Raw genomic sequence first — 25332 nt, forward strand, 5'->3', positions numbered from 1 at the left:
TGGAAGGCCGAAACCTCTTTAGGCAAAAACGGAGCACTGCTTTGTCTTGGTGAAGTCAGGAATGGAGAACGCTGAGAGAGCCGCCAACCCCGAGACCCTATAGGAGGCGGTCACTGCAGGCAAAAAAAAACAACCTTCCAGGGTAGAAAACAAAGAGAGACTTCTCTTAAAAGGTTCAAATGGAGTCCACTGTAAGACATCCAAGACCGAATTCAGATCCCATGAGAGAATCGAGGGACGATAAGGGGGACTGCATGAGCCCCCCTGCAAAAAAGTCTTAATGTCAGCTGTAGACGCCAACAGGCGACCAAACAGGATAGAAAAGCGCAGACAACTGTGCCTTCAGGGAGCGAAGAGCTAAACCGTGATCCAAACACCTTTGTGAAAAGGATAGAATCCCGGACAAGGAAAAACACAAGGGGAGGGGATGCTTGTGATCCTCACAGCAACCAAGGTAAGCCTTCCATGTACGATGGTAAATGCCGGCTGAAGAGGACTTTCTGGCCTTAAGAATAGTGAGGATAACACTTTCCAAAGAACCACGAGCCCTCAAAACAGCGGCTTCAACAGTAGCAACCTTAAATTCTGGTGGAAGAAAGGTCCCTGGGAGAGAAGGGCGGAACGGAGAGGTAAGGGCCATGGGACGTCTGCCATCGGGAACACGAAGTCCGCGTACCACCAGCGGCCAATCCAGGGCTACTAGAATGGCAGGAGTTCCTTTTGCCTTAAGCCGTCGGAGCCGCGGCAGGAGAGGCAGAGGAGGAAAGTCATACAGGAGACCATGACACCACGAGTGCATCCACGATGCAGGCCTTTGGATCCCGAGCACGGGAGATGAAGCAGGGAACATGCCAATTCAACCTGGAGGCCATCAGCTCCCAGTCCAGACGACACCACCGGAAACAATTTTGGTCGAGGACTGCTGTGAGACACGGAACATGAGCTGCCGCGCAGACCAGGATCCTGAAAGCCTCGGCCATTTCTGCAGTGCCGCCCTGGTGATTTAGATAAGCCACGGCCGTGGCATTGTCCATCTGAACCTCACCGGATGTCCGGACAGAGTCCAGTGCAGGACACACAGTGGCTCTCAATTCCATTAGATTGATGGGAAGGAAAGACTCCTATGGAGACCAGAATCCCTGAGCAGTGAGGTTCCGAAAAGTGCCCCTTGAGGCTGTTATCCGTGGAGAGGATCAGCCAGTTAAGCAAGAGAAAGGACCGCCCCCCGGGGAACCCCCGGAGAAGTGATCCACCACAGAAGCAAACGATGGACCGAGAGGGGAAGGATGAACTTCAGATCCAGTGATTGAGAGGATCAGTTCGACCGGGAGGGGATTGCCCGCTGCAGAGGGCTCGTGTGGAACTGCACAAATGGAATGGTCTCGATTGAGGCCACTATGGTCCTGAGAACCCGCATGCATGAACAAATCCCTCCCTGAAGAATGGAGAGACACCCCTGAGAAAGGAAACCTTTGCCGACTGAGTATCGAAGTCGACCCCCAAAAATATGTTCTGCTGAGAAGGAGATAGACAAGACTTGGACCGGTTGATGATCCAGCTCTACCAACTCTGTGTCCAGAGTGAAAAAAGGTTGGAATAAAAGCCCCGGAACCTTTGGTTCAAGGGTACTGGAATAATGACCCCCTGAAGAAGCAGAGAGTTGATTGCCCAAAAAAGGGTGCCGCCCTGAATTGGGACTTAAAGAAAAACTCTGGAGGGAGGCTTGCAATTTCAATTTTGTATCCTAAAAGATACAACTCCTTGAACCCAGGCATCCGAAATGTGCGTCTTTGAAGTGAAAAGTTTGCCCTCCACCCAAGGAAAGTCAAGTGGGGGCGCACCTTCTGGCAGAAGTGGCCTTGCTGGTTCCAACCTTTGGAGATGAAGGTCGGGGTACGCCAGGAGGGTTGGGACTTGAAGGAAGGTTTGGCCTCCTGATCCTGTAGAGTCCGCGGCCAGGAGGAAGTGGTGTTGGATAAAACATAAAAGGAACGAAAACGCTGACCCGCCTTTTAGGCTGGGGTCTAATCTGGCTGAGATCTTCCAAGATAATCTCATCCAGTCTAGGCCCAAAGAGACAAGACCCTGAAAAAGGTAGAGTAGTCAAGGACTGCTTGGAGGCTGAATCAGCAGACCAAGCCTTGAGCCAGGTGGTCCTGCAAATAGTGACAGAGAAAGCGGAAGCCTGCGCCACCAGGCCGGCAACATCAAGGGCAGCTTCGCAGATATACTTGGACGCATTGGAGAGAAGGTGAGACAGATCAACTAGTTCCTCCTGAGGATGAGGCCTGAAAGCAGGCTATGACGGGGTCTGTGAGCACATTCAGAGACGGCCTAGCATAGCACGAGGCATCAAAATTGGTTGCAGCAAATTATTCCACACAGCGATCTAGTGTATCCTTGAAGGAAATTAAATTTGCCATCGGCAAGGTTGTGGCCTCAGCTAGGCGAGAAACCGGAGGACTTACCCCCCGGAGTAAGCACCCAAGTGGAAGAATTACCCTCTTGAAAGGGGTAGAAAACATCCAGGACAGCCATTCCTTAAAGACAATACCCTCCAGTTTCCTGTAGGCTGGAAAACCAGCCTGAGAACGTGGGTGCTGAAGGAAAAAAAGTAAGTGGAAAGGCAAGGTGCAGAATTAGTCACCAGAAGCGTGTCACGAACAGCTCTAATTAGCACTTCCACTGAGGTGGGAATCAGACTTACGAACTGAATCAGATTTACCGTCAGACAAAACCTCTCTAGGAGGAGAGGGGGCACCAAACCTGACTGTTGGACCAGAGACACCTTGCCCACATGGAGGAGGTGAAACAGAGGACGACGGTGAAAATTAAGGTAAGCGAGAAGTTCTTCTAGTCCGTTTGCGTGGTCTGCCACGAGGGGAAGACATGGACGGAGAGTCTGTAAGAGGACGGGCAGAACAAGAGTCCGGTGGATGGGCAGACATGTCACCCAGAATGGACCGAGTAGTGTTCGCCAGGTTATCAACCGTCCGGAAAAGGGAGTTAGCCCATTCCGGATCCACAGCAATCATACCAGGGGTGAGTAACACTGGAGGATATACACGAACTTACACACCTTGGCATGCTATCAATGAGGTTATTAATGGTTGTCTGAGGAATGATATGCCATGCTGAATGCACTTGGGCATGCAAATCATCAAGATTGGCTGCTGGCAGCTCCCTTTACCAATGATGTACCAGATGTGCCCGATCGGAGACAAGTCCGAAGATGCTGCAGGCCATGGTAGAATATTTAGGTCACGCATGCTGCTCACAGTAGCATCAGAGACATGCGTCCTGGCGTTGTCCTGTTGAAAAACAGCTGCTGGGACACTTGAGAAATGGCCGTACCACTGATTCCACAACCAAATCAATGTAACGCCGAGTTGTTAGTCTACCCGAAATGAAGACTAGAGGGGTCTGGCTACCATATAATATGCCACCCCACGCCATAATCCTGGGTGTAGGACCGGTGTGACGTTCCCTTATGAAGGCCTCTTTATGGCGTTTCCCACGTGGTCTCCAGACCAACATCCTGATATCATTTCGTCCGAGACAAAAGCGGCCTCCATTGCCATCTTGCTGTGCAACATTTTAACCTTTGATTCCGTTGGCGTGTGGCCAACGTTACACATGTAGCTGGATGTCGGTCTCGTAGCCCAATGTTGTGCAAACACCTTCTGATGGTTTGTGTGGACATTGGTTGCCGTCCTAGGCTTGGGATGTGACGACCAATTTCACTTGCAAAACAGAATGGATCACTACGAACAACTCTACCAATCAGACGATCCGTCCGTGCAGAGGTTCGCCTCCGCGCACCACTTTCTGTCATTCCCATTTGTTGCTGTTCTCCTAACCTCAGGGACACGCAATGCTGAACAGTGCTGACATTTCGGGCTAGGCTCGTAGCGATCTGCCGGAGTGATAAACCAAGGTCTCTCAGCTGAAGGATTCTGTCCCTCTCAGTTTGCGACAAGTGGCAATACCTGGCACGTTGATGTACAGGAGGCATCACACAATCATCCGACAACACGTGATCCGATTTTTGAGGTTTTATGTGGATAAAAAAAACAACTTTGCTTTCAATCTGGCTTTTATGCCCCTCCCACATTTCACAGATTGGATCTAGGTGAATGAATATTTGATAATTTGCAGATCTTCGTGACGCCTGCTACTTTCTCGAATTGCATAAACTTACGGCTTGCTCTTCTTGGTGTTGCAATTTTAATGTTGAGGAGCGTATTTAATTTTTTTGCTAATGAGGCTATACGAGGGCTCGTTTTCAGTGGGACAGGTTATAGTTTTTATTGGTACCATTTTGGGGTACATTTAATTTGTGAATTAATTTTTATAATTTTCTGGGGGAGAATGGAAAAAAACAGCAAATCTGCTTCTGACATGGCCTAATAGGTAGTTGTTTATTGCCGACATAAACCACAACAATATACAGGATCACATTCAGCAGCGATATCAATTAAAAATAATTATTTATTAATAATATTCCATGATGGAAAATCCATGAATACTGTGCAACTGCTTCACAAACCTAACCGAAGCCTGTCCACAGACAAACCAGTGTAACCATTACAACTGTTAAAACTAATTAAATAAACCTCAAACATGAAAGGCTCAAATGTTACTGTATAAAACTAAAGTAAAATAAAGAACTGTGCGAGAGCAATGGATAAGGGTATGTGCACACGCAAACTCAAAAACGTCTGAAAATACAGAGCTGTTTGAAAACAGCTCCTCATTTTCAGATATTTTATAAGCCACTCGTGTTTTTCACTGCGTTTTTACAGCTGTTTTTCTATAGAGTCAATGAAAAACGGCTCAAGAAGTTACATGCACTTCTTTTTCGTGGGCGTCTTTTTACGCACAGTTTTTCAAAAATGAGGCATAAAAAAATACCCCGTCGGAACAGAAAACCGTATTTCCCATTGAAATCAATGGGCAGATGTTTGTAGGTATTCTGCTTCCGATTTTTCAGCCCTTTTTCTAGACGTTTACGGCCCGAAAAATGGCTGAAATTTGCCTGTGTGCACATACCCTTACAGATCCAAAGTCAATAAGAATTGAAATCAGTGTCTTTGATACGTGGCAAAAGAGAACGGGATAAATATCATGTCTGGCTACCTCCAATATAAAGTTGGAATTCAGGAATATTTCAATGCTCACCGCTTGTGCATCTGCAAAGTTGGCAAGGTGTCTGGAGAAACAGAGTTCCCATATTAAATAATGTGAATTGCCAGGTCGGAAAGTCTGGGAGTTAAACCGACTCTATAGACTTCTTGATGGTCCCCGCTCTATTCAGTATGAGCCATACCAGTCCGGAGGTCCCAACCCATAGCTACGGTGTCAGACATCACCAACGAGTTTTGTTCAATCAGGACTTCATCGTGGTGAATGTTTATGGCAGAACTGGGCCCTCTATTAGGCTCCCGTCTTCCATAGTAACCCATCGGCGTCCCATAATAACGTTGCGCCGTTGGGCTGACACAGCCGTTACCAAGCTCATAAACGCATCGGCAACTTGCTGTGCCTGCGCAATTAGCAGGACAAGTATGCTGGTCCTGGTATACAGCAATTGCCTGCTTCTCAGGGTGAGCATACTCATCCTGCGTTGTCAAGAGGTCTCATGTATTTCATTTTAATTTCATCAGATCTAAGTCTGTAGAAGAGAAATATTGTGTTTAATATTAATTTTTAAATGTAGATATTTATTTCTAAAACCACCCAGGGGGCCAGCCATATTGGGGGCCAGCCATACTTCCTTCTTGCGTTGTCTGTATAGATAGTACAGCAGGGAGTGTATGCTTTATGGTAGCTGAAATGAGTGGGAGTCAAATGACAGAGATGACAGACTATTCCAGTTTCCAGGAAGTGATGGAGTACAGCCCCTCTCCCAGAGAGTGACAGTAGAGATACGTAAAGAGCCTTGCTGTGCCCTCTAATGATAATGTTATAACTGCTCATCTGTCCCAGTCTATACAGCAAAGCTGACAAGTGAGCACTGGATGGAGCAGAGTGAAAACGGATTCCATTCAATTACATTTTTAATTCTGGCTTTATAAAAGTAAAATTATTATTTAAATACTGCAATGAGATGTACACTTTATTTAGCAACGGTGTACAGAGAACCATGACAATTCTACATTCCTTATGAAAGAATCATTCTCTATAACCATCAAAAAATTATATAAATAAAAAAAGCTGGGCCCTGAAGTAGAATGTATCTGCACATGCTATATGGAAATCTTTATCAACGTCTAGTTGTAGAATTTTGTTGGAATGAAAAAGTCATATTCACGTCTGAAGCAGAAAAAAAAAAAAACACCTGAAAAGATCCTTACCATTGCTGGGTTCAGTAATGCCCCCTCAACAGATCCATCCATTGCCTTTTTTCTTAGTTGAGAAGCGTTCTTCATATTATTAAACAAAAGCATAGTCACTTTACATTGAGGAAATAGATCTAGTCGATATGTTACATCCATTGTGACTCACCAGTTCCCCTGCAGAAAAGAGATATATATTACAAAGAATTTTAAAATATGTCTTATGAAACGCAGATAGTTTTTGGTCAACTATTGTTCGGAATTAATATTTTTGAAAGCAAGATCTTAAATAAAAATGACGAAAGACAATTTCCATAAATTCTAATTAGGTGTGTGCTGCGCTTCCCATCATGTTCCTTGTTGTTGGAATATGATTGGGTCTTCCCATCACAGATGCATATCGTTTGGATACAGGGGCCGGCCTTAGGTTGTTTGGTGCACCTTGCAGTCTATGGACGCCACCCACTTATGATGTACCATGTAGTGGCCAACTAATAAAATCATACAGAGCTCACATAACATTGCACAGTCAAACTAGGGAAGTGCTTCTTAGGGTATGTTCACGCAGCCTAATTACGGACGTAATTCGGGAGTTTTTGCCCCGAATTATGTCCGAAAATAGCGCTGACAAACATCTGCCCATTGAAAGCAATGGGCAGACGTTTGTCTGTTCACACGAGGCGTAATTTACGCGCCGCTGTCAAATGACGGCGCGTAAATAGACGCCCGCGTCAAAGAAGTGACCTGTCACTTCTTTGGCCGTAATTGGAGCCGTTATTCATTGACTCCAATGAATAGCAGCGCCAATTACGTCCGTAACTGACGCGGCGTTCAAGCGCCTGCACATGCTGTTACGGCTGAAATTACGGGGATGTTTTCAGGCTGAAACATCCCCGTAATTTCAGCCGTTACGGACGCCCTCGTGTGAACATACCCTTAAACTTTTTGAGGCCGGGACACACTTTTGGCCGAGACTGCTGTTTGGGACCCGCCACTACTGTACTTAGCCCTATTTCAACTACGTATGTCAACAACATTCATAATTAGATGTTGGTACTTCGCTCCATTAGAAAAATAAGTCCCTGCAACATCGAAAACAACGACAATTGTGTGGGCGAGCTCAAGGTTTCCTGCTGCTGTGCGTCACTGAGGCCTGACTATGGCTGCTGATGGTGGGTCATGTGATCCAACCTGTCCATCAGAGGCGTAGCTATGGGTTTAGCACAGGGGTGTGAAACACATCTGAGTGGTTCCCAACTCAGTATAATGACCCCATAGTGGCCCCCACAGTTTAATACCCTTATAGCTTCTCCCATACAGTATAATGACCCTATAGCTGCCCCCACACCGTATAATGCCCCATATAGTGCCTCCCCAGACAGTATAATACCCCACACAGTATAATATCCTCGTAACCGCCATTAGAGCTGCCACTAGTGATGCCACCTCACAGTATAATGCTCCCATAGCTGCCTCCACACAGCCCCAATAGTGCCTAATAAAAATAATAAAATACATACTCACCTATGCCCGTTCATACAACGGATGGAGTTCCTACATGGCGCCTGTGTCGAGCCGCTCACAGCATAGTGAATGCTCAAGCAATTTTCCGTTAGCTTCTTGCTCCATGATGGACTTCAACTGTATCTTTCTGCGGCGGACGCAGATACCGTTGAAACTGGGACATTAGTGAGTGCCTCGTGCCACCCCAGAGGTCTTCACACGATCCCTCAGGGGGTCGCGACACAAAGTTTGGGAAACACTGAACTGAATCTTCATCCTTTGCAACTGCCGTTCCATAGTTTTGGCCACCAAGTCTTGTATTAAGGGTGCGAACTGTGGGTACTCAGCCAATCAAGGCCAGTGGTGCCACCCTTAAGTACTGACCAGCAATGTGCCCTGTGTGACTGCACAAACCGCCGGCCCTGATATGTCATGAATGTCTGATTAGAAGGGGTCTGACTTAATGAACTGTGAGGGTGGCGGTACCAAGTTCTCTGATGTCAGTGAAGAGTTGACTGCATATTAGCAGTCATTAAAGGGGTTTTCTCGCATAGGACATTAATGTATGTATAAAAATCGATGATTGCTGGGACCCCCACGATCACTATGGGGCTGACAGAAACAGCAGAGCGCTGTTCTCGGCTATATCTCCGTCAGCCCCACAGAATGTTAACGGAGTGGCAGCGTGCAGTTTGACCACTGCGTGATTTAAACTTTTACCTCAATGTGATGTGAGGAATAAGGCGGACTCCTATTCTAGTGATCGTGGGTGTCGCAGCAATCCTACATTAATGTCTTTTGTGTGAAAACTCCTTTAATGTCTATGCGAAATATAGAAACAGCAGATTCAATATGTCCCCAAGATTATAATGTATATACACTGGAACAGGTGAGGGAAAGGAGGGACTATGCGTTTTCAATGGAACTAACTACGCCACTACCATTGTGCATTATGTATAAAAACTATTGCAGGCAACAAATCAGATCTTACACTTTCTAACTTGCCCTGAAAAAATGAAAGTTGAAGTCTAATAGCCTACCATGAGCAACTGCTCCAGCTGTGCCAGAACTGCTCAGTGATGTCTGTTACTGAAAATCCAATATAACACTCTAAGTACACTGCCAATGATTTAAACTGTGTGCGTTAACATCTGCGTTGGAAGCTCCGCCAGGAGCCTCCATTGCCAATTGTGCCAAAAATCCTCGATAAAATAGCGCAGCATGCAGCTGTATTTTGTCCGGGATAATGACGGAAACCATGACAGAAACCCGATGGAACTCATTAAAATATAAGAGTTTTGTCAGGTGCTGTTAAGTGTCTGTCATGTGACAATTCCGCTGAACAGAGCCTAAGATGTTGGATTATAAGTAACACAAACTGGGCCAAAGGATTTGATCCTCTATAGAGACCTTCCATTCTGGAAATCAGTGATGGTCCAACATCACACGTCATCAATGTGATTTAACATTTCACATCTGAAAATGATTTTGACGGGATTTCCCCTTTTGCTAACATTTATATCCCTCATGCACACAACCGTAGTGGTGTGCACGGTCGTAATTTAAGGCTCGGACGGCCGCGGAGTGTCACCAGTGGGCCGCCCACAAATCGCGGGCCGTGCACATGGCCGTGTAAATTCATTTCTGTGAGCCTGGACCGCAAAACGCGGCTGTAATAAGACATGCCCTATCTTTTTGCGGTCCAGGCTCCTGGGCAATGTATGGACTGTGGAAAGCACGAATGTGTGTATGGGCCCACTAAAATCAATGGGGCCGTAATTCACATGCAGATTTAAGGGGGGATTGCGGCCGCAAAAATACGTTCGTGTGCATGGGGCCTTAGAACTACATATGTTCTCACTTTTTAACAGGGTTCCCCATGATAACATAGCCATGCATAGTTACACTTCTTAACCCCTTCCCGACATTTGTCGTATGGATACGTCATGGAAAGCTAGTGCTTCCCGAATTTTGCTGTATCCATACGACAAATGGTGGAGTCGGTGCCACCATCCCTGGGTGTCGGCTGCATGTTACAGCTGACACCCTGGGGTAAAAGCGGGGACCAAAGCGGTCAAAAGCGATAGCTGCATTTAAGGAGTTTGCAGCTCATCGCTACCCCAGCAATGAAATTCCCGGGGTGCCGGTGGTTGCAAAGGCAACCGAAGGCCTAACACTAGCCTTCCGATATGCCTAGTATGGAAGCCTTTCAGCCCCCGCCCGGAATTGGCGTCATCAGCGGTGGATGTCAGCTGTATGTTACAGCTGACATCCACCTGTAACGGCAGGAACCGGTGCTAACTCTGATTCCTGCCATTAACCCCATAGATGCAGCGATCGCTGCATCTTAGAGGTTGGTAGCAGATCGGCAGGGCAGGGCTGCCAACTGCTGCTTGGCAACAGGTGGCCTAATAACAGCCACTGCCCCGCTTCTGAGTCCTGACAAGTGTGCGCACCGTCAGCATGATGTGATGCGACCAGCGATGCACTAATAAGCGGTAGCATTGAAAACTGAACATAGTGGACGCACCGCAAAACTCTCCCACGTTCTGTCTTCAGTGACTGAACTCATTAGTGCAGCGCCGGCCGCATCTCCTCATGCTGACCGCGCGCGCACTTGTTGTCAGGAGCGTGGCAATGGCTGTATCACACAACACAGCTGCAGCCCCGTTCTAACTGCGGAGATGAGAGAAACCTCTCATCTCCGCCGTTATTCCCCTGAACGCTGCGATCAAATCTGACCGCAGCAGTCAAGGAGAAAATTGACGCAAGGTATGTCCTATCCGTACACAGGCTAATGTACTGGCATATATGCCAGTATATTAAAGTTTACAAATAAAGTAAAAATATAAAGTAATGTTAAACAAAAAAATATATACATACACCTTTTTTACAATAAACATTAACCCCTTAAGGACGCAGCCACTTTTGGACCTTATGACACAGCCTCATTTTTTAAATCTGACGTGTGTTACTATATGTAGTAATATTTTGGGAATGCTTTTACCTATCCAAACGATTCTGAGATTGTTTTCTCGTGACATATTGTACTTTAAGTTAGTGCAAAATTTTGGCCAATACATTCAATATTTTGGTGTGAAAAACACCAAAATTTAGAGAAAATGTGCAAAAAATTAGCATTTTCTAAATTCAAATGTATCTGCTTGTAAGACAGATAGTTATACCACACAAAATAGTTACTAGATAACATTTCCCATATGTCTACTTTAGATTGGCATCATTTTTTGAACATCCTTTTATTTTTCTAGGACGTTACAAGGCTTATAAGTTTAGCAGCAATTTCTCAAATTTTCAAGAAAATTTCAAAAGCCTATTTTTTTAGGGACCAGTTCAGTTCTGAAGTGGCTTTGAGGGCCTTATATATTAGGAACCCCCACAAATCACCCCATTTTAAAAACTGCTCCCCTTAAAGTATTCAAAACAGCATTTAGAAAGTTTCTTAACCCTTTATGCGTTTCACAGGAATTAAAGCAAAGTGGAAGGGAAATTTGCAAATTTCATTTTTTTTTGCAGAAATGCCATTTTAATCCATTTTTCCTGTAATACTGAAGGTTTTTACCAGAGAAACAAAACTGAATATTTATTGCCCTGATTCTGAAGTTTTTAGAAATATCCCACATGTGGCCCTAGTGCACTACTGGACTGAAACAAAGGCCCCAGAAGCAAAGGGCAAGTGTTGTTTTTATTATTTATTTATTATTTATTTTTCTTTCACATTTTTTACTTTTTCTTTTACACCTACCTGGGGACTTGAAGATCTGGTTTTCTGATCCCCGGTATAATACACTGCACTACTTATGTAGTGCAGTGTATTGTAACTGTCATTCATCAACTGACAGTTAGCGTATTAGGTCCTGCCTCGGGCAGGACCTAATAGGCTTCCGTACCTCGGCAACCAGGAAGCCTAGCAATGGCTTCCTGGTTGCCATAGCAACCATCGCCACCCGCGATCCATCGTGGGGGGGGGGGGGGCCCGGGGGGTACAGAGGGAGCTCCCTCCCTCTGTAAACCACTTCAATGCGGCGGACGTCATTGACAGCCGCATTGAAGGGGTTAAATGGCTGCGATCGGCGGTAACAGCCATCGCAGCGGCATGTCAGCTGTGTATAACAGCTGACAGCCGCTGAAGATAAAGCGCGCACAGCTCCTGTGCACGCTTTATCTACAGGGCGTGACTGTACGCCCGAGTGCGGGAAAGCACTCTGTATTTGGACGTACAGTCACGCCCGTGTGCGGGAAGGGGTTAAAAGAAGTCTCAATACACAAAATATACACATATTCGGTATTGGCGCGGGCACAATAATCTGCACAACAATTTTTTTGTGTCATTTAAGATGTGTACGTTGTAAAAAAAAACAAAAACCTGCTTTCTTTCACTTGTGAGGTACGAGGTGTGATGAATTTAACCTCCATGTGCCTCACATTAATAGTAATTAACCCTATCATGTACCTTACACATTAGCCATTATGACTGAGAAACATGATGGGGTTAATTACTATTACTGTGAGGCACATTCAAAATTCATCACACCTCGCGCCTCACATCAGAAAATGGAAGAACTTATTTTTTTTTTTATTATTGTTGGCAAATTATCGTTTTGGTATCGAAAATCGCAATGCTACACGAAGTATCGGTATCGAAGTCCAAATTCTGGTATTGTGAGAAACAGTGCAATGTATTCGAAAAAAATGTGACCTTCAAGTCCCCTAGTGGGACTAAAGAAAAGTGTAAAAAACAAGAATGAAAAAAAAAAGTTGGAAAAAGATATAATAAAAAAGTTTCATGGAATAAAATAAAACACAACCTTTTTCACTTATCAAGTTCTTCATTATTGAAAAAAATAAATAAACCATACTTATTTGGTATTGCCGCGTCCGTAACGGCCTGAATTATAAAAATATTATGTTATTTATTCAACGCGGTGAACGTCGTAAAAAAAAAAGGAAAAGTAAAAAACAATGATAGAATTTCAGTTTTTTGGTCACTTTGCCCTACAAAATCTGGAATACAATCTTTTTACAAAAGTGATTTTATTGTGCAAAAAGTTGTGAAACATAAAGTGCTATAAATTAGGTATCGCCGGAATTGTACTGACCCGCAGAATAAAGTTATCATGTAATTTATAACGCATGGTGAAGGCTATATAAAAAAAACTAAATAACTATGCCAGAATATAATTTTTGGGTCTACTTCCCTCCCCCAAAAAAAAGGAGGATATAAAAAGTGATCAAAAAGTCGCTTGTACCCCAAAATAGTACCAATAATAACTACAGCTCGTCCCGCAAAACAGCCCTCATACCACTACATCTATTAAAAAATAAAATTAGTTAAGGCTCCAATAAGTCAGGAAATATAAAATATCCAGTTGTGCCGGCCCGAGGGGAACATTTCTTCTGTTTCCAGTGGTGATTTATCAAGGCCCTAAAATTAGTGAACCAGGAAGGGTAGCGCCCAAACAGATGTGCTGGAAGCGAGGGCGCCCGTATTATACCAGGACAACAGTTCCCAGCAAAATTCCCCAAACTGCAAAGGTGCGGAGTGTGGACCAAAAGGGGGATAAGAAACGACACCATTTATCACCGACACCGGCCTGTGCAGAAAGGATTGCTTCACAGTGTAAGAGATTATTTAGACGAACGTGTAATACGTCCGTGCAACGCGCGTGCTTTTCATGCGCGTCGCACGGACCTATGTTAGTCTATGGGGCCGTGCAGTCAGTGATTTTCACGCAGCATGTGTCCGCTGCGTGACACGCACGACATGTCCTATATTTCTGCGTTATTCGCGCATCACGCACCCATTGAAGTCACTGGGTGCGTGAAAATCACGTGCACCACACAAAAGCACTTCCGTGTGATGCGCGTGATTAGCGCAACAGCAGTCAAAACTATGATTGAAAACAGAAAAGCACCACATGCTTTTCTGTTTACAGTGTCATAATGATGGCGGCTGCGCGAAAATCACGCAGCCACGCATCATATGGTGATGACACACGGAGCTGTTAAGTGCCTTTTGCGCGCGCAAAACGCTGCGTTTTTTGCGCGCGCAAAACGCACACGCTCGTGTAAATCCGTCCTAACACATATCTATGGATTATTTTATTTTCATTTTTTTACCCCATTATTATACCAGCTGACTATGCCCCTGATGTACTCCTGAAATACCAGTAAAACTTCAAAACAAAACTACTACCAAGCAAAATCCACGCTCCAAAAGCCAAATGGCGTGCCTTCTCTACTGATACTTGCCGTGTGCCCAAACAGCAGTTTATGACCACATGTGGGGTATTTCCGTACTCCAGAGAAGTTGCTTTACAAATGTTGGGGTTTTTTTTTTCCTTTATTTTTGAAAAAATTAAAAATATTGAGCTAAAGCTACGTCTTATTGAAGAAAAAGGATTGTTTTTATTTTCACTGCCCAATTTTTATAAAATCTATGAAACCCCTGTGCAGTCAAAATGCTCACTAGATCCCTAGCTAATTTCCCCAAGGTGTCACTTGAAGGGTTTCCACTGTTTTGTCCCCTCAAGGGCAATGCAAATGTGACATGCCCTCCGCAAACCATTCCTTCAAAAGCCAAATGGCGCGTTCCCTTCTCAGCCTTGCCGTGTGTCCAAACAGCCGTTTATGACCACATGCGGGGTATTGTTTTACTCGGGAGAAATAGCTTTACAAATGTTGTGGAGCTTTTTCTCCTTTAGTCCTTGTGAAAATGAGAAAAAATTAGCTAAACCTACATTTTCTTTGAAAAAATGTAGACTTTAGTTTTCACAACCGACTTCCAATAATTTCTGCAATAAACCTGCGGGGTCAAAATGCTCACTATACCCCTAGATAATTTCCTCAATGGGTGTAGTTTCCAAAATGGGGTCACTTTTGGGGGATTTCCACTGTTTTGGCACCGCAAAAGAGCCCTTCAAACCTGATATAGTGCCCTCAAAGCCACTTCACAACTGAACTGGTCCCTGTAAAAATCGCCTTTTGAAATTTTCTTGAAAACGTGAGAAATTTCTGCTAAAATTCTAAGCCGTGTAACGTCCTAGAAAAATAAAAGGATATTAAAAAAACAGTGCAAATCTAAAGTAGACATATGGGGGATGTTAATTAGTCACTATTTTGTGTGGTATAACTGCCTGTCTTACAAGCAGATACATTTTAATAGAGAAAAATGCTAATTTTTGCAATTTTTCGCTAAATTTTGGTGTTTTTCACAATTAAATACTGAATGTATCGCGCAAATTTGACACTAACATAAAGTCCAATGTGTCACGAGAAAATAATCCCAGTCGCTTGGATAGGTAAAAGCATTCCGAAGTTATTACCACATAAAGTGACACGTCAGATTTGAAAAATGAGGCTCTGTCAGGAAGGTCAAAAGTGGCCAAAGGGGTTAATATTAGGTTTTTAATATTTGTGCCCAAGAACAGATCGCGGAACTACAGCTACATACGAAGCGTTTGTTTACATCCAGGATGTTATGTCACATTTTATGGAGGCGCAGGATGACATAAAACAGCAGTGTTTATGTTCTTGCAGACCATATTGTTACACATACTATAAACATTGGTCCCCTGCTCAGCTCAAATATTATACAATCCTGGAGAAGCCCTTTAAGAAACGCGTACAGAAGATCTCCGTCACACCCGCAATGGCTCTTTTTGTGGTCTTCGGGGAATTAGAGGGGAACACAACATAATCCGACAGAACAGGAGACATACAGCAGAATTGAAGCTAAAGGCAGCAGCATTGTCACACGTGGTGTTCTACAGAATAACACCGCATCAGTTCTGTCCCCACCTCTCATCCACGCTCCGGAATAGTACAGGTGAGATGAGGTCTCAGCTCTGCCGTGCTTACAGGGCAGTTCTAGTAATGGTACGTGTTTCCGCCCGGTGCTAGGTGACTGGTGCACACTTCCGGCTGTGTCAGGTGACGACGTTGTGTTGGTGAGTTGCGTTTTTATGAGTTCCGCCGCAGTATGGAGTGTCCCCTTTATACAGTGGCCTCAGGACTATTTAAAGGGCCATGACGTTCTTTATTCTATTGTTGTTCATTACATGCAGTTACTGTGGTCCGGTGACTGCATGCAGTGTTCTTCAGTGGGGTTACTAGGAAGTGTGCAATAATGTCTGCCCCCACTACTTTATTTATTATATCCCCGGTAACATCTGGTAACCAGCACTTCGCATTGCTTATAAAAGGAGGAGAAATGTGAAGAAGATGGAATCAAATGTCCACAATTCAACCAGGGCGGGCCAGGCACAGATACCAGTGTGTGCTGCAGGTTGATACATTAATGGACTTTGTAAATGAGCGCCAATCAACAGGACAGCTCGTTGATTGGCGCTCGTTACTACGATCGCTCGTCCCCATATGTTTCTATCATGTCGGCAGCACGTCTTCCTGTTTACACAGAGGGATGTGCTGCCGACGACGATAATAGTTTGGATATTTAAAATGATACGATCAGCGCGTTTGCTCGTTCATTGGCGGATTGTTGCCCTGTTTACACAGGGCAATTATCGGGAATTGTAATTGCCCGATAATTGGCCAGTGTAAAAGGACCATAGTGTTCCTCGGGTAAACAAGCGTCGAGCAACAAGACAGTTCGTTGTGGTGCTCGTTTGCTCCTTTCACAAGGATGTAAATAATGGTATCATATACAGTCCACCACCTGGGCTCAAACTCTGGCAGTCCTCTGTAATATATTAGAAGTTAGATCAGGAGCTTATATATAAAATATAACGTTTTATATATACCGCCAGCGGGCACCGCATGTATATTGCCACATACCCTATAAACTACAGTATGAAAACTCAAAACACCAAAGGAACCCAGAGGGTACCCCTGAGGATGCCACTTTGTGGCGATACGCGTGGGGCTTACAATCCCCTTCTCCCCTCATGGTTCAGGACCAGGACTTGTTGATTTTATGCAACATTTTGCTACATGCTTCACACATTGAACGCTTGTTGAGGGGTCTAGGTGAGTGAGTGGGGTTTTCTATTGTTTGCCACTTATAAGGTTCCCCCTCCCCCCCTCCCAGAGATTTTTGTATAGCATTTCTATGTTGATTTTAAATGTTTTTATCATTCATGTGGTGTATTAAATTTTATTAAATATATTTTTTGGTTACTAATACAGCTACTTTATGATATCTTTGGCTCTTATACATACACATTTAGTGTTTTGAGTTTTCATAAAATATAACTTTTACTATATTTTTAAAACTTTAATGTAGAAAAGTACAAACAAACGTAAGCTCATTGTTTCTTGCATAATAAATTCGTATAGAATCAGGATGTGTTCAATCAATATTGTGTTTCAGCAAGTCACATTGCATCGTCAGACAGCAAAATATTCACTCAAATAGATAATTCGATATTTCCGTGCACAAGAGACCTCCATAAATCTCACACAAACGTTAGCGAAGTGTCAGGATTCTGAATAGACATCACGTCCTGGCTGGTAGTGATGTCTATTAACTCTCAGGACACTACAGTAATGTTAATGTGTATGTGGCTGCACATAGTGATCTAGTAAGAACACTATGTGCTGTGTAAATGAATGAAGAGAAGTGTATGACGCTGATTGGTCACTGATTGGTCAGCGTCATACACTTCTCTCCACAACGCCCACTTGGTCCAAAAATAACACGCACAGTTGGGCATTAAGAATGTCATTAGCATAAAGCGAAAATAGGTCATAACTGTCAAAAATGATTGTTTTTCTAAATAAAAAACACTGCTGTAATCTACATTACAGCGCCGATCACATCATGTACAATATAGGCCACTTATAATGTGGTGACAGAGCCTCTTTAACACCTTATCTATATAGACCCCCACGTTTTGTGCAAGTCCCGCAACGCCAGACACAGTTGGACGCCCTTACGTATCTTAGGGAAAGCATAAAACGTAGGGGTCTGGGGGGGTGGGGGACACATCCTGATTCTATATGAATTTATTATGCAAGAAACAATCAGTTTTCCGTTTGTTTGTACTTTTCTACATGAAAGTTTTAAAAAAATATACAGTAAAAGTTATATTTTATATATAAGCTCCGGATCTAACTTTTTTTCTCCTTTCACAAGGAGCTAGTATGGGGACGAGCGATCATTCCTTCGATCGCTCATCCCCATACATTTGTGTATGCAGTGCTGCTGCTGTGGATAAAAGTCTTCTGTGCCGTCTGGAGGCGATGTAGGGAACGTCGTCTTGGAGTACTGCTAAGTCACTGTGGTAAAGGACCTGCGGCCGGAAATGACAACACGGCGTGATCTCGCGATTGAAGCTGAGATCTTGCTGGGCTGTAAAGATGAGATCTATATGACGCTGATTGGACATCATCATACACTTGTCTTTACACCGCCCAGAGTGAAAATAAAATGTAACAACCTATTTGGCTATTAGCACATCTCCCAACCGTCCCGGATGCGGCGGGGCTGTCCCGGGCGGTCTGCAAAATGTCCCGCTGGGCGCTGCCGCTGTATCAAAACAGCTGATCGCTGCTGACAAGCGCCCTGCATGCCAGACGACTGCAGCAGCGATCAAAAGAAGGCAGGAGTCCTGCAGTGGTGTTCTCACTGGGATCGATGCCGGCACGGGAGTGGACCAGTCCAGTCACCTGACCTGTCATCTGACCTCACCGGTCAGGTGGACTGATCCACTCCCGGGCCGGCATTGACACCAGTGAGACCGTCGCCGCAAGACTCCTGCCTTCTTCTGACGGTGAGTGAAAGCAGAGTGAAGAGTGGCAGCAGTAGGGCCGGCTACCTCTTATAAGGTGGTTGTGTTGCGCTACCTACGGGGAGCTATCTACAGGGGGGCTGTGTGGTGCTATGTACAGGGGGGCTGTGTGGAGCTATGTACAGGGGGGCTATGTGTGGCGCTATGTACAGGGGGGCTGTGTGGAGCAATCTACAGGGGGGCTGTATCTGGAGCTATCTAAGGGGGGCTATGTGTGGAGCTATCTACAGGGGGGTTGTGTCTGGCGCTATCTACAGGGTGGGCTGTGTGTGGCGCTATCTACAGGGTGGGCTGTGTGTGGCGCTATGTACAGGGTGGGCTGTGTGTGGCGCTATCTACAGGGGGGAGGCTGTGTGTGGCGCTATGTACAGGGTGGGCTGTGTGTGGCGCTATCTACAGGGTGGGCTGTGTGTGGCGCTATCTACAGGGTGGGCTGTGTGTGGCGCTATGTACAGGGTGGGCTGTGTGTGGCGCTATGTACAGGGGGGAGGCTGTGTGTGGCGCTATGTACATGGGGGCTGTGTGTGGTGCTATCTACAGGCGGGCTGTATCTGGAGCTATCTACAGGGTGGGCTGTGTGTGGCGCTATCTACAGGGGGGAGGCTGTGTGTGGCGCTATGTACAGGGTGGGCTGTGTGTGGCGCTATCTACAGGGTGGGCTGTGTGTGGCGCTATGTACAGGGTGGGCTGTGTGTGGCGCTATGTACAGGGTGGGCTGTGTGTGGCGCTATGTACAGGGGGGAGGCTGTGTGTGGCGCTATGTACATGGGGGCTGTGTGTGGTGCTATCTACAGGCGGGCTGTATCTGGAGCTATCTACAGGGTGGGCTGTGTGTGGCGCTATCTACAGGGTGGGCTGTGTGTGGCGCTATGTACAGGGTGGGCTGTGCGTGGCGCTATGTACAGGGGGGAGGCTGTGTGTGGCGCTATGTACATGGGGGCTGTGTGTGGTGCTATCTACAGGCGGGCTGTATCTGGAGCTATCTACAGGGGGGGCTGTGTGTGGCGCTATGTACAGGGGGGCTGTGTGTGGAGCTACCTGTCAATTGAAAAGTCATCCACCACAGGGTCTCCCTCGTGACTTTCATTGTTCTCAGCCTTTTGGTTTGTCCTGCTGCTGCTGCCGCCGTGATGAGCAAATGTTATACCCAAGATAGGAAAAGTAACATAAAGACGATATAACCTGATCCATAATATCTGTGATATCCAGACAGTCCAGAGATCTGCAGTGAGAATGTGCATGTTATTTGCAGAAGGATCTGGCCGTGATTTGATGTGTTTATGCCGGATATGGGGCGTGGTTAGGGGCGTGGCTTAAAATGTCCCTCTTTTCCAAATTCAAAAGTTGGGAGGTATGGCTATTAGAGCCAAATTAGCATATGTATAAAAATGAACGTAACTTTTAAAATAATAAACACTTTTTAAAACAAGTCACACTGTATTTATCAGCATCAAAGCGTAAAGCGCCTATTAGATTAGTTAGGAGATAGGGCATTAATAAACTGGTGACAAAGCCTCTAATGTTTGAAAAGTAAAAAAGCATATTTTTTTTACTATAATTTTCAGCCATTGTTTTCTGGTAATAATATGGTTTTACCCTAGAATAGGCCTTTTATTTGTGATAGTCATTGTCTACCGTAAATTTTGATCTATTACATGTCTACTTTAGGGTAATTGGGTCGGGGCTAGCATATGACAATGATTGGTGGGGGACGACAACATTTTTTTGTTTGGGTATTTTATGTGTATTTATTCTAAAAAAAATGTGCACTTTAGTTTACTTTTATTTGTTTATTATGGCCTGTCCCTCAAACGTCAGAAAAGACCTTTGGGGGACTTTATTTTTTATTCTTTTACACCATGTTTTTCTGCTGTAACTAGGGCTGCATAGCAGCCCCAGTTAGAGGGGAAATCAGCCCTCTTATAGAGACTATGGTCACTAATACGGCTGTGCTGGGTCTGGTTAGACCCAGTAGCAGCCTGCCACTAATAGCACTCGGCGATCATGTAACCAGTCACATGATTACCAGGACCAATAGTGGCAGCTATTCCTATACACAGTGCTCATTGATTTCTCAGGCGACTGGTTAAAACCCACGCCGTAAATACTCTACCAAACTGTGGTGCAGTTTTTCGGCCGGAATGTCCGCTGCGAAAAACTGCAGCACTTAGCCAGCCTGCTATCAGGCTGGCCTCCTGGGATGACGTTTCATCCCAGGAGACCGCTGCAGCCTGTGATTGGCTGCAGCGGCGGTCACACGGGATGAAGCGTCATCCCAGGAGGCCGTCCCTCTGATGTCATCCAGGCCGGCCTCCAGGGATGGCTGTTATCACATGTGACCGCCGCTACAGCCTGTGATTGGCTGCAGTGGTCAAATGGGATGAAATGTCATCCCAGGAGGCCGCACCGGAGGGAGGAACACAGACTTCTGGGTAAGTATGAGATAATTTTTTTGTCCTAAATTGCGTTTTTGCGGCGGAACCGCAAAAAAAAGCAACAACTGCTATTTGTTTCGGGTTTTGCCTCCCCATTGAGTTCAATGCGGAAATCCCACAACAAATGAGCAGCGTTTCCGCAAATACAATTGACATGCTGCGGAACAAAATTCCGCACCGCAAGTCAATTTCTGAGCGTATTTAAAGGGGTTGTCCGAGATTTTTATTTTTTGTACATTTAAAACCACATTGCAGATATTTACAATTTCATAATATACTTACCCATGCAATCTTGCTTCTGTTCTCCGCTCTGGCAGCTTTTTCCTGCTCATCACATGAGCTCCGACGTCACGTTTTCAGCCTCCTTCACTGTCGTGTCGTATACCGATCACATGGTCTCGGACCAGAGGGACCTCGAATGGTATACGACCCATCACTGGTGACGTGTCGTTTCTGCGGGTGCTGGTTCTTTAGTGCACGCCCAGCCTATGTAGTTGTTCACTGTGAGCGCGCCTGTGCGTGTTCACAGTGAACAAGGACGGCACCTGCGTATGACTATCCCGGTCTACGAGGTACTATATCAGCACCGGCACTTTTATGTTTTAGAACTACGTACACTGCCAAAGCCTACACATAGTAGGCTTTGATAACGGGTTATCAAACACGCGGCACACGGGCTGCATGCAGCCCTTGAGGCTGTTATCTGCTGCCCGTTGCTCCCTAGAGAGAGGACAGAGCAGACCCAAGTAGGAGCCTCATAACGCTAGTATAGGCTCCGATGTCAGGGGATTCCACAGAGTCCCGGAGCAGAGCCTATAATACAGGGTGGGCCATTTATATGGATACTGTAAAGGATCTGCCAGGCACAGCTTCGGGGTTAACGCCCATAGATAATCAGTCTGCACCTGCTTCTATGTCTGTGAGACTGACTCCATCTTCCACCACTCAGGATGGCAGGCTTAGGAGTGGGAGAGCCTATCACAGCCTGGCCAGACGGAGCTAGCTCCCGCCCTCTGTCTATTTATACCTGCCTTTCCTGTTCCTCCTTTGCTTGTGATTCTTCTCTGCTGGTTTCCTGGCCCTGCTGCAGCTTCTTGAACTACTGATCCTCTGCTTGTGTTTGACCTTGGCTTTACTGACCACTCTTCTGCTCTGCGTTTTTGTACCTCGCTCATCTCCTGGTTTGACTCGGCTCGTTCACTTCGCTTGTTGCTCACGGTGTCCCCGTGGGCAACTTCCCCATTTCCCTGGCTTCTTTGTACCCTTGTCTGTTTGTCTGTCGTGCACCTATTGAGTGTAGGGACCGTCGCCCAGTTGTACCCCGTCGCCTAGGGCGGGTCGTTGCAAGTAGGCAGGGACTGAGTGGCAGGTAGATTAGGGCTCACTTGTCTGTCTCCCTACCCCGACATTACAGATACACCTAAATAAAATGGGAATGGTTGGTGATATTAACTTCCTGTTTGTGGCACATTAGTATATGGGAGGGAGGAAACTTTTCAAGCTGGGTGTTGACCATGGTGGCCATTTTGAAGTCGGCCATTTTGTATCCAACTTTAGTTTTTTCAATGGGAAGAGGGTCATGTGACACATCAAACTTATCGAGAATTTCACAAGAAAAACAATGGTGTGCTTGGTTTTAATGTTACTTTATTCTTTCATGAGTTATTTACAAGTTTCTGACCACTTATAAAATGTGTTCAAAGTGCTGCCCATTGTGTTGGATTGTCAATGCAACCCTCTTCTCCCACTCTTCACACACTGATAGCAACACCGCAGAAGAAATGCTAGCACAGGCTTTCAGTATCCGTAGTTTCAGTTGCTGCACATCTCGTATCTTCACAGCATAGACAATTGCCTTCAGATGACCCCAAAGATAAAAGTCTAAGGGGGTCAGATCGGGAGACCTAGGGGCCCATTCAACTGGCCCACGACGACCAATCCACTTTCCAGGAAACTGTTCATCTAGGAATGCTCGGACCTGACACCCATAATGTGGTGGTGCACCATCTTGCTGGAAAAACTCAGGGAACGTGCCAGCTTCAGTGCATAAAGAGGGAAACGCATCATCATGTAGCAATTTCAGATATCCCGTGGCGTTGAGGTTTCCATTGATGAAGAATGGCCCCACTATCTTTGTACCCATATACCACACCATACCATCAATTTTTGTGTTCCAACAGTCTTGGAGGGATCTATCCAATGTGGGTTAGTGTCAGACCAATAGCGGTGGTTTTGTTTGTTAACTTCACCATTCACATAAAAGTTTGCCTCATCACTGAACAAAATGTTCTGTGTAAACTGAGGGTCCTGTTCCAATTTTTGTTTTGCCCATTCTGCAAATTCAGTGCGCCGATCTGGGTCATCCTCGTTGAGATGCTGCAGCAGCTGGAGTTTGTAAGGGTGCCATTTGTGAGTAGCTAATATCCGCCGAAGGGATGTTCGACTAATGCCACTCTACAGTGACATGCGGCGAGTGCTACGCTGTGGGCTCTTGCTGAATGAAGCTAGGACAGCCACTGATGTTTCTTCATTAGTGACATGTTTTCATGCGTCCACATTTGGGCAAATCCAACACTGAACCAGTTTCACGAAACTTGGCAAGCAGTTTGCAAACTGTAGCATGGGAGATGGGTGGTCTCGTAGGGTGTCTTGCATTGAAATCTGCTGCAATGACTCGGGTACTGCGTTCACCAGACATCAACACAATTTCTATCCACGCCTCACGTGTTAACCTCTGCGACATGTCAATGGCTGTAAACAAAGAGAAGCTTGTAAATAACTCATGAAAGAATAAAGTAACGTTAAAACCAAGCACACCATTGTTTTTCTTGTGAAATTTTCGATAAGTTTGATGTGTCACATGACCCTCTTCCCATTGAAAAAACTAAAGTTGGATACAAAATGGCCAACTTCAAAATGGCCGCCATGGTCAACACCCAGCTTGTAAAGTTTCCCCCCTCCCATATACTAATGTGCCACAAACAGGAAGTTAATATCACCAACCATTCCCATTTTATTTAGGTGTATCCATATAAATGGCCCACCCTGTAGTATACTGTATAAGATTACTGTCTGCTGGGGTCCTGTATCTAAGCCTACATTGTGTTAGGCTTAGATACAGGGTCTAACAAACAGTGTTACACATGGATCCTACATGCACGCTCATTACAGCCTGCAATGCATGCAGGGAAAAAAAGTTTCATCAGAAGGAAACATCAACAAACCGGACCTGGAGTGCATGTAAACAAACGGCACTAAATTCAAAGTAGATATGTGGCAAGTGGATTTTTTTTTTTTTAAATGCTGCTTTATTTAGATTGTCTGTATAAGGGGTAATGTATGACACACTTTTTGAAAATGTGATCATATCTCGGACAACCCCTTTCCGCACCTTGACGTAACTGCACGTCAATGTGTGCAGTAAGTTCGCGCACCTTGACGTGCAGTTACGTCTGTGCTTTGACAGTTAACTGCCGCGCGGCGCTTCACCGCAGCAGCGGTTAACTGTGCAGGGTGTCTGCCCTGCATTCCCCGTTGCCGATCAGCGGCCCATCGCCGCTGATTTCGGCAGTTAACCCCTTCGATGCGGCAGTCGATTCCGATCCCCACATCGAAGGATTTTAGCGCCGATCGGCAGCCCCCACGTGAAATCACGGGAGCTGGCGATGGTACCCATGGCAACTGGATGCCAGAAAATGGCTTCCGGGCTGCCATGTACAGAAGCCTACGAGGACCAGCCGGAGGGTGGTCGTCGTAGGCTTCCTGTCAGTGTGACAGTTACGTCACAATGACAGTTAGAACACATTACACTACGTAGGTAGTGTAATGTACTCTAGCAGCAAACAAAGCTGCAAGTCTAAGTGTCCCCTAGTGGGACAAGTGAAAAAAGTAAAAAAAAGAATAAAAATGTTTTCAAAAAAGTATAAAAATAAAAGTTATAAGTGACATAAACAAGAACTGCTTTTTTTCCTATATTAAGTCTTTTATTATAGGAAACAAATGAACACGTAAAAAAAAAGTACACATATTGGGTATCACCGCGTTCGTAACGACCCCAACTATCAAAAAATATAATATTATTTTTCCCGCACGGTGAACACTGCAAAAAAAATAAACGAAAAACAATGCGAGAACCACTATTTTTTTGGTCACCACGCCTCCCAAAATATACAATAAAAAGTGATCAAAAAGTTGCATGTACGCCAAAATAGTACCGATACAAACTACAACCCGTCCCGCAAAAAACAAGCCCTTACACAGCTTTTTTGACTGAAAAATAAAAAAGTT

The 25332-nt window shown here is 45.2% G+C and overlaps 2 protein-coding genes across 5 annotated transcripts in view; one reads left to right on the forward strand and one right to left on the reverse strand.

Annotated features, from left to right (window-relative positions):
* TPRKB (TP53RK binding protein) overlaps positions 1–25332 on the reverse strand; it is a 138435-nt gene that overhangs the window by 13820 nt on the left and 99283 nt on the right. The window contains exons 1-2 of one of the 3 annotated variants that reach the window (XR_012882405.1): positions 15660–15769; positions 6357–6515 (exon numbers count right to left, since the gene is read on the reverse strand). Coding sequence is in view for 2 of the 3 variants with exons in the window: in XM_075857237.1 (XP_075713352.1) it covers positions 6357–6497 (141 nt within the window). In the remaining variant the exon portion in view is untranslated. Of the gene's footprint in view, positions 1–6356; positions 6516–15659; positions 15770–25332 lie in introns of those variants that run through there. The other 2 variants (XM_075857237.1, XM_075857238.1) reach the window with 2 other exon arrangements.
* ALG10 (ALG10 alpha-1,2-glucosyltransferase) overlaps positions 15766–25332 on the forward strand; it is a 28083-nt gene continuing 18516 nt past the window's right edge. The window contains exon 1 of one of the 2 annotated variants that reach the window (XM_075857235.1): positions 15766–15808. The gene's annotated coding sequence lies outside the window, so the exon portion shown is untranslated. Of the gene's footprint in view, positions 15809–18516; positions 18593–25332 lie in introns of those variants that run through there. The other variant, XM_075857236.1, reaches the window with a different exon arrangement.

Source organism: Rhinoderma darwinii, chromosome 3, assembly GCF_050947455.1.
Source record: "Rhinoderma darwinii isolate aRhiDar2 chromosome 3, aRhiDar2.hap1, whole genome shotgun sequence".
Taxonomy (NCBI): domain Eukaryota; kingdom Metazoa; phylum Chordata; class Amphibia; order Anura; family Rhinodermatidae; genus Rhinoderma; species Rhinoderma darwinii.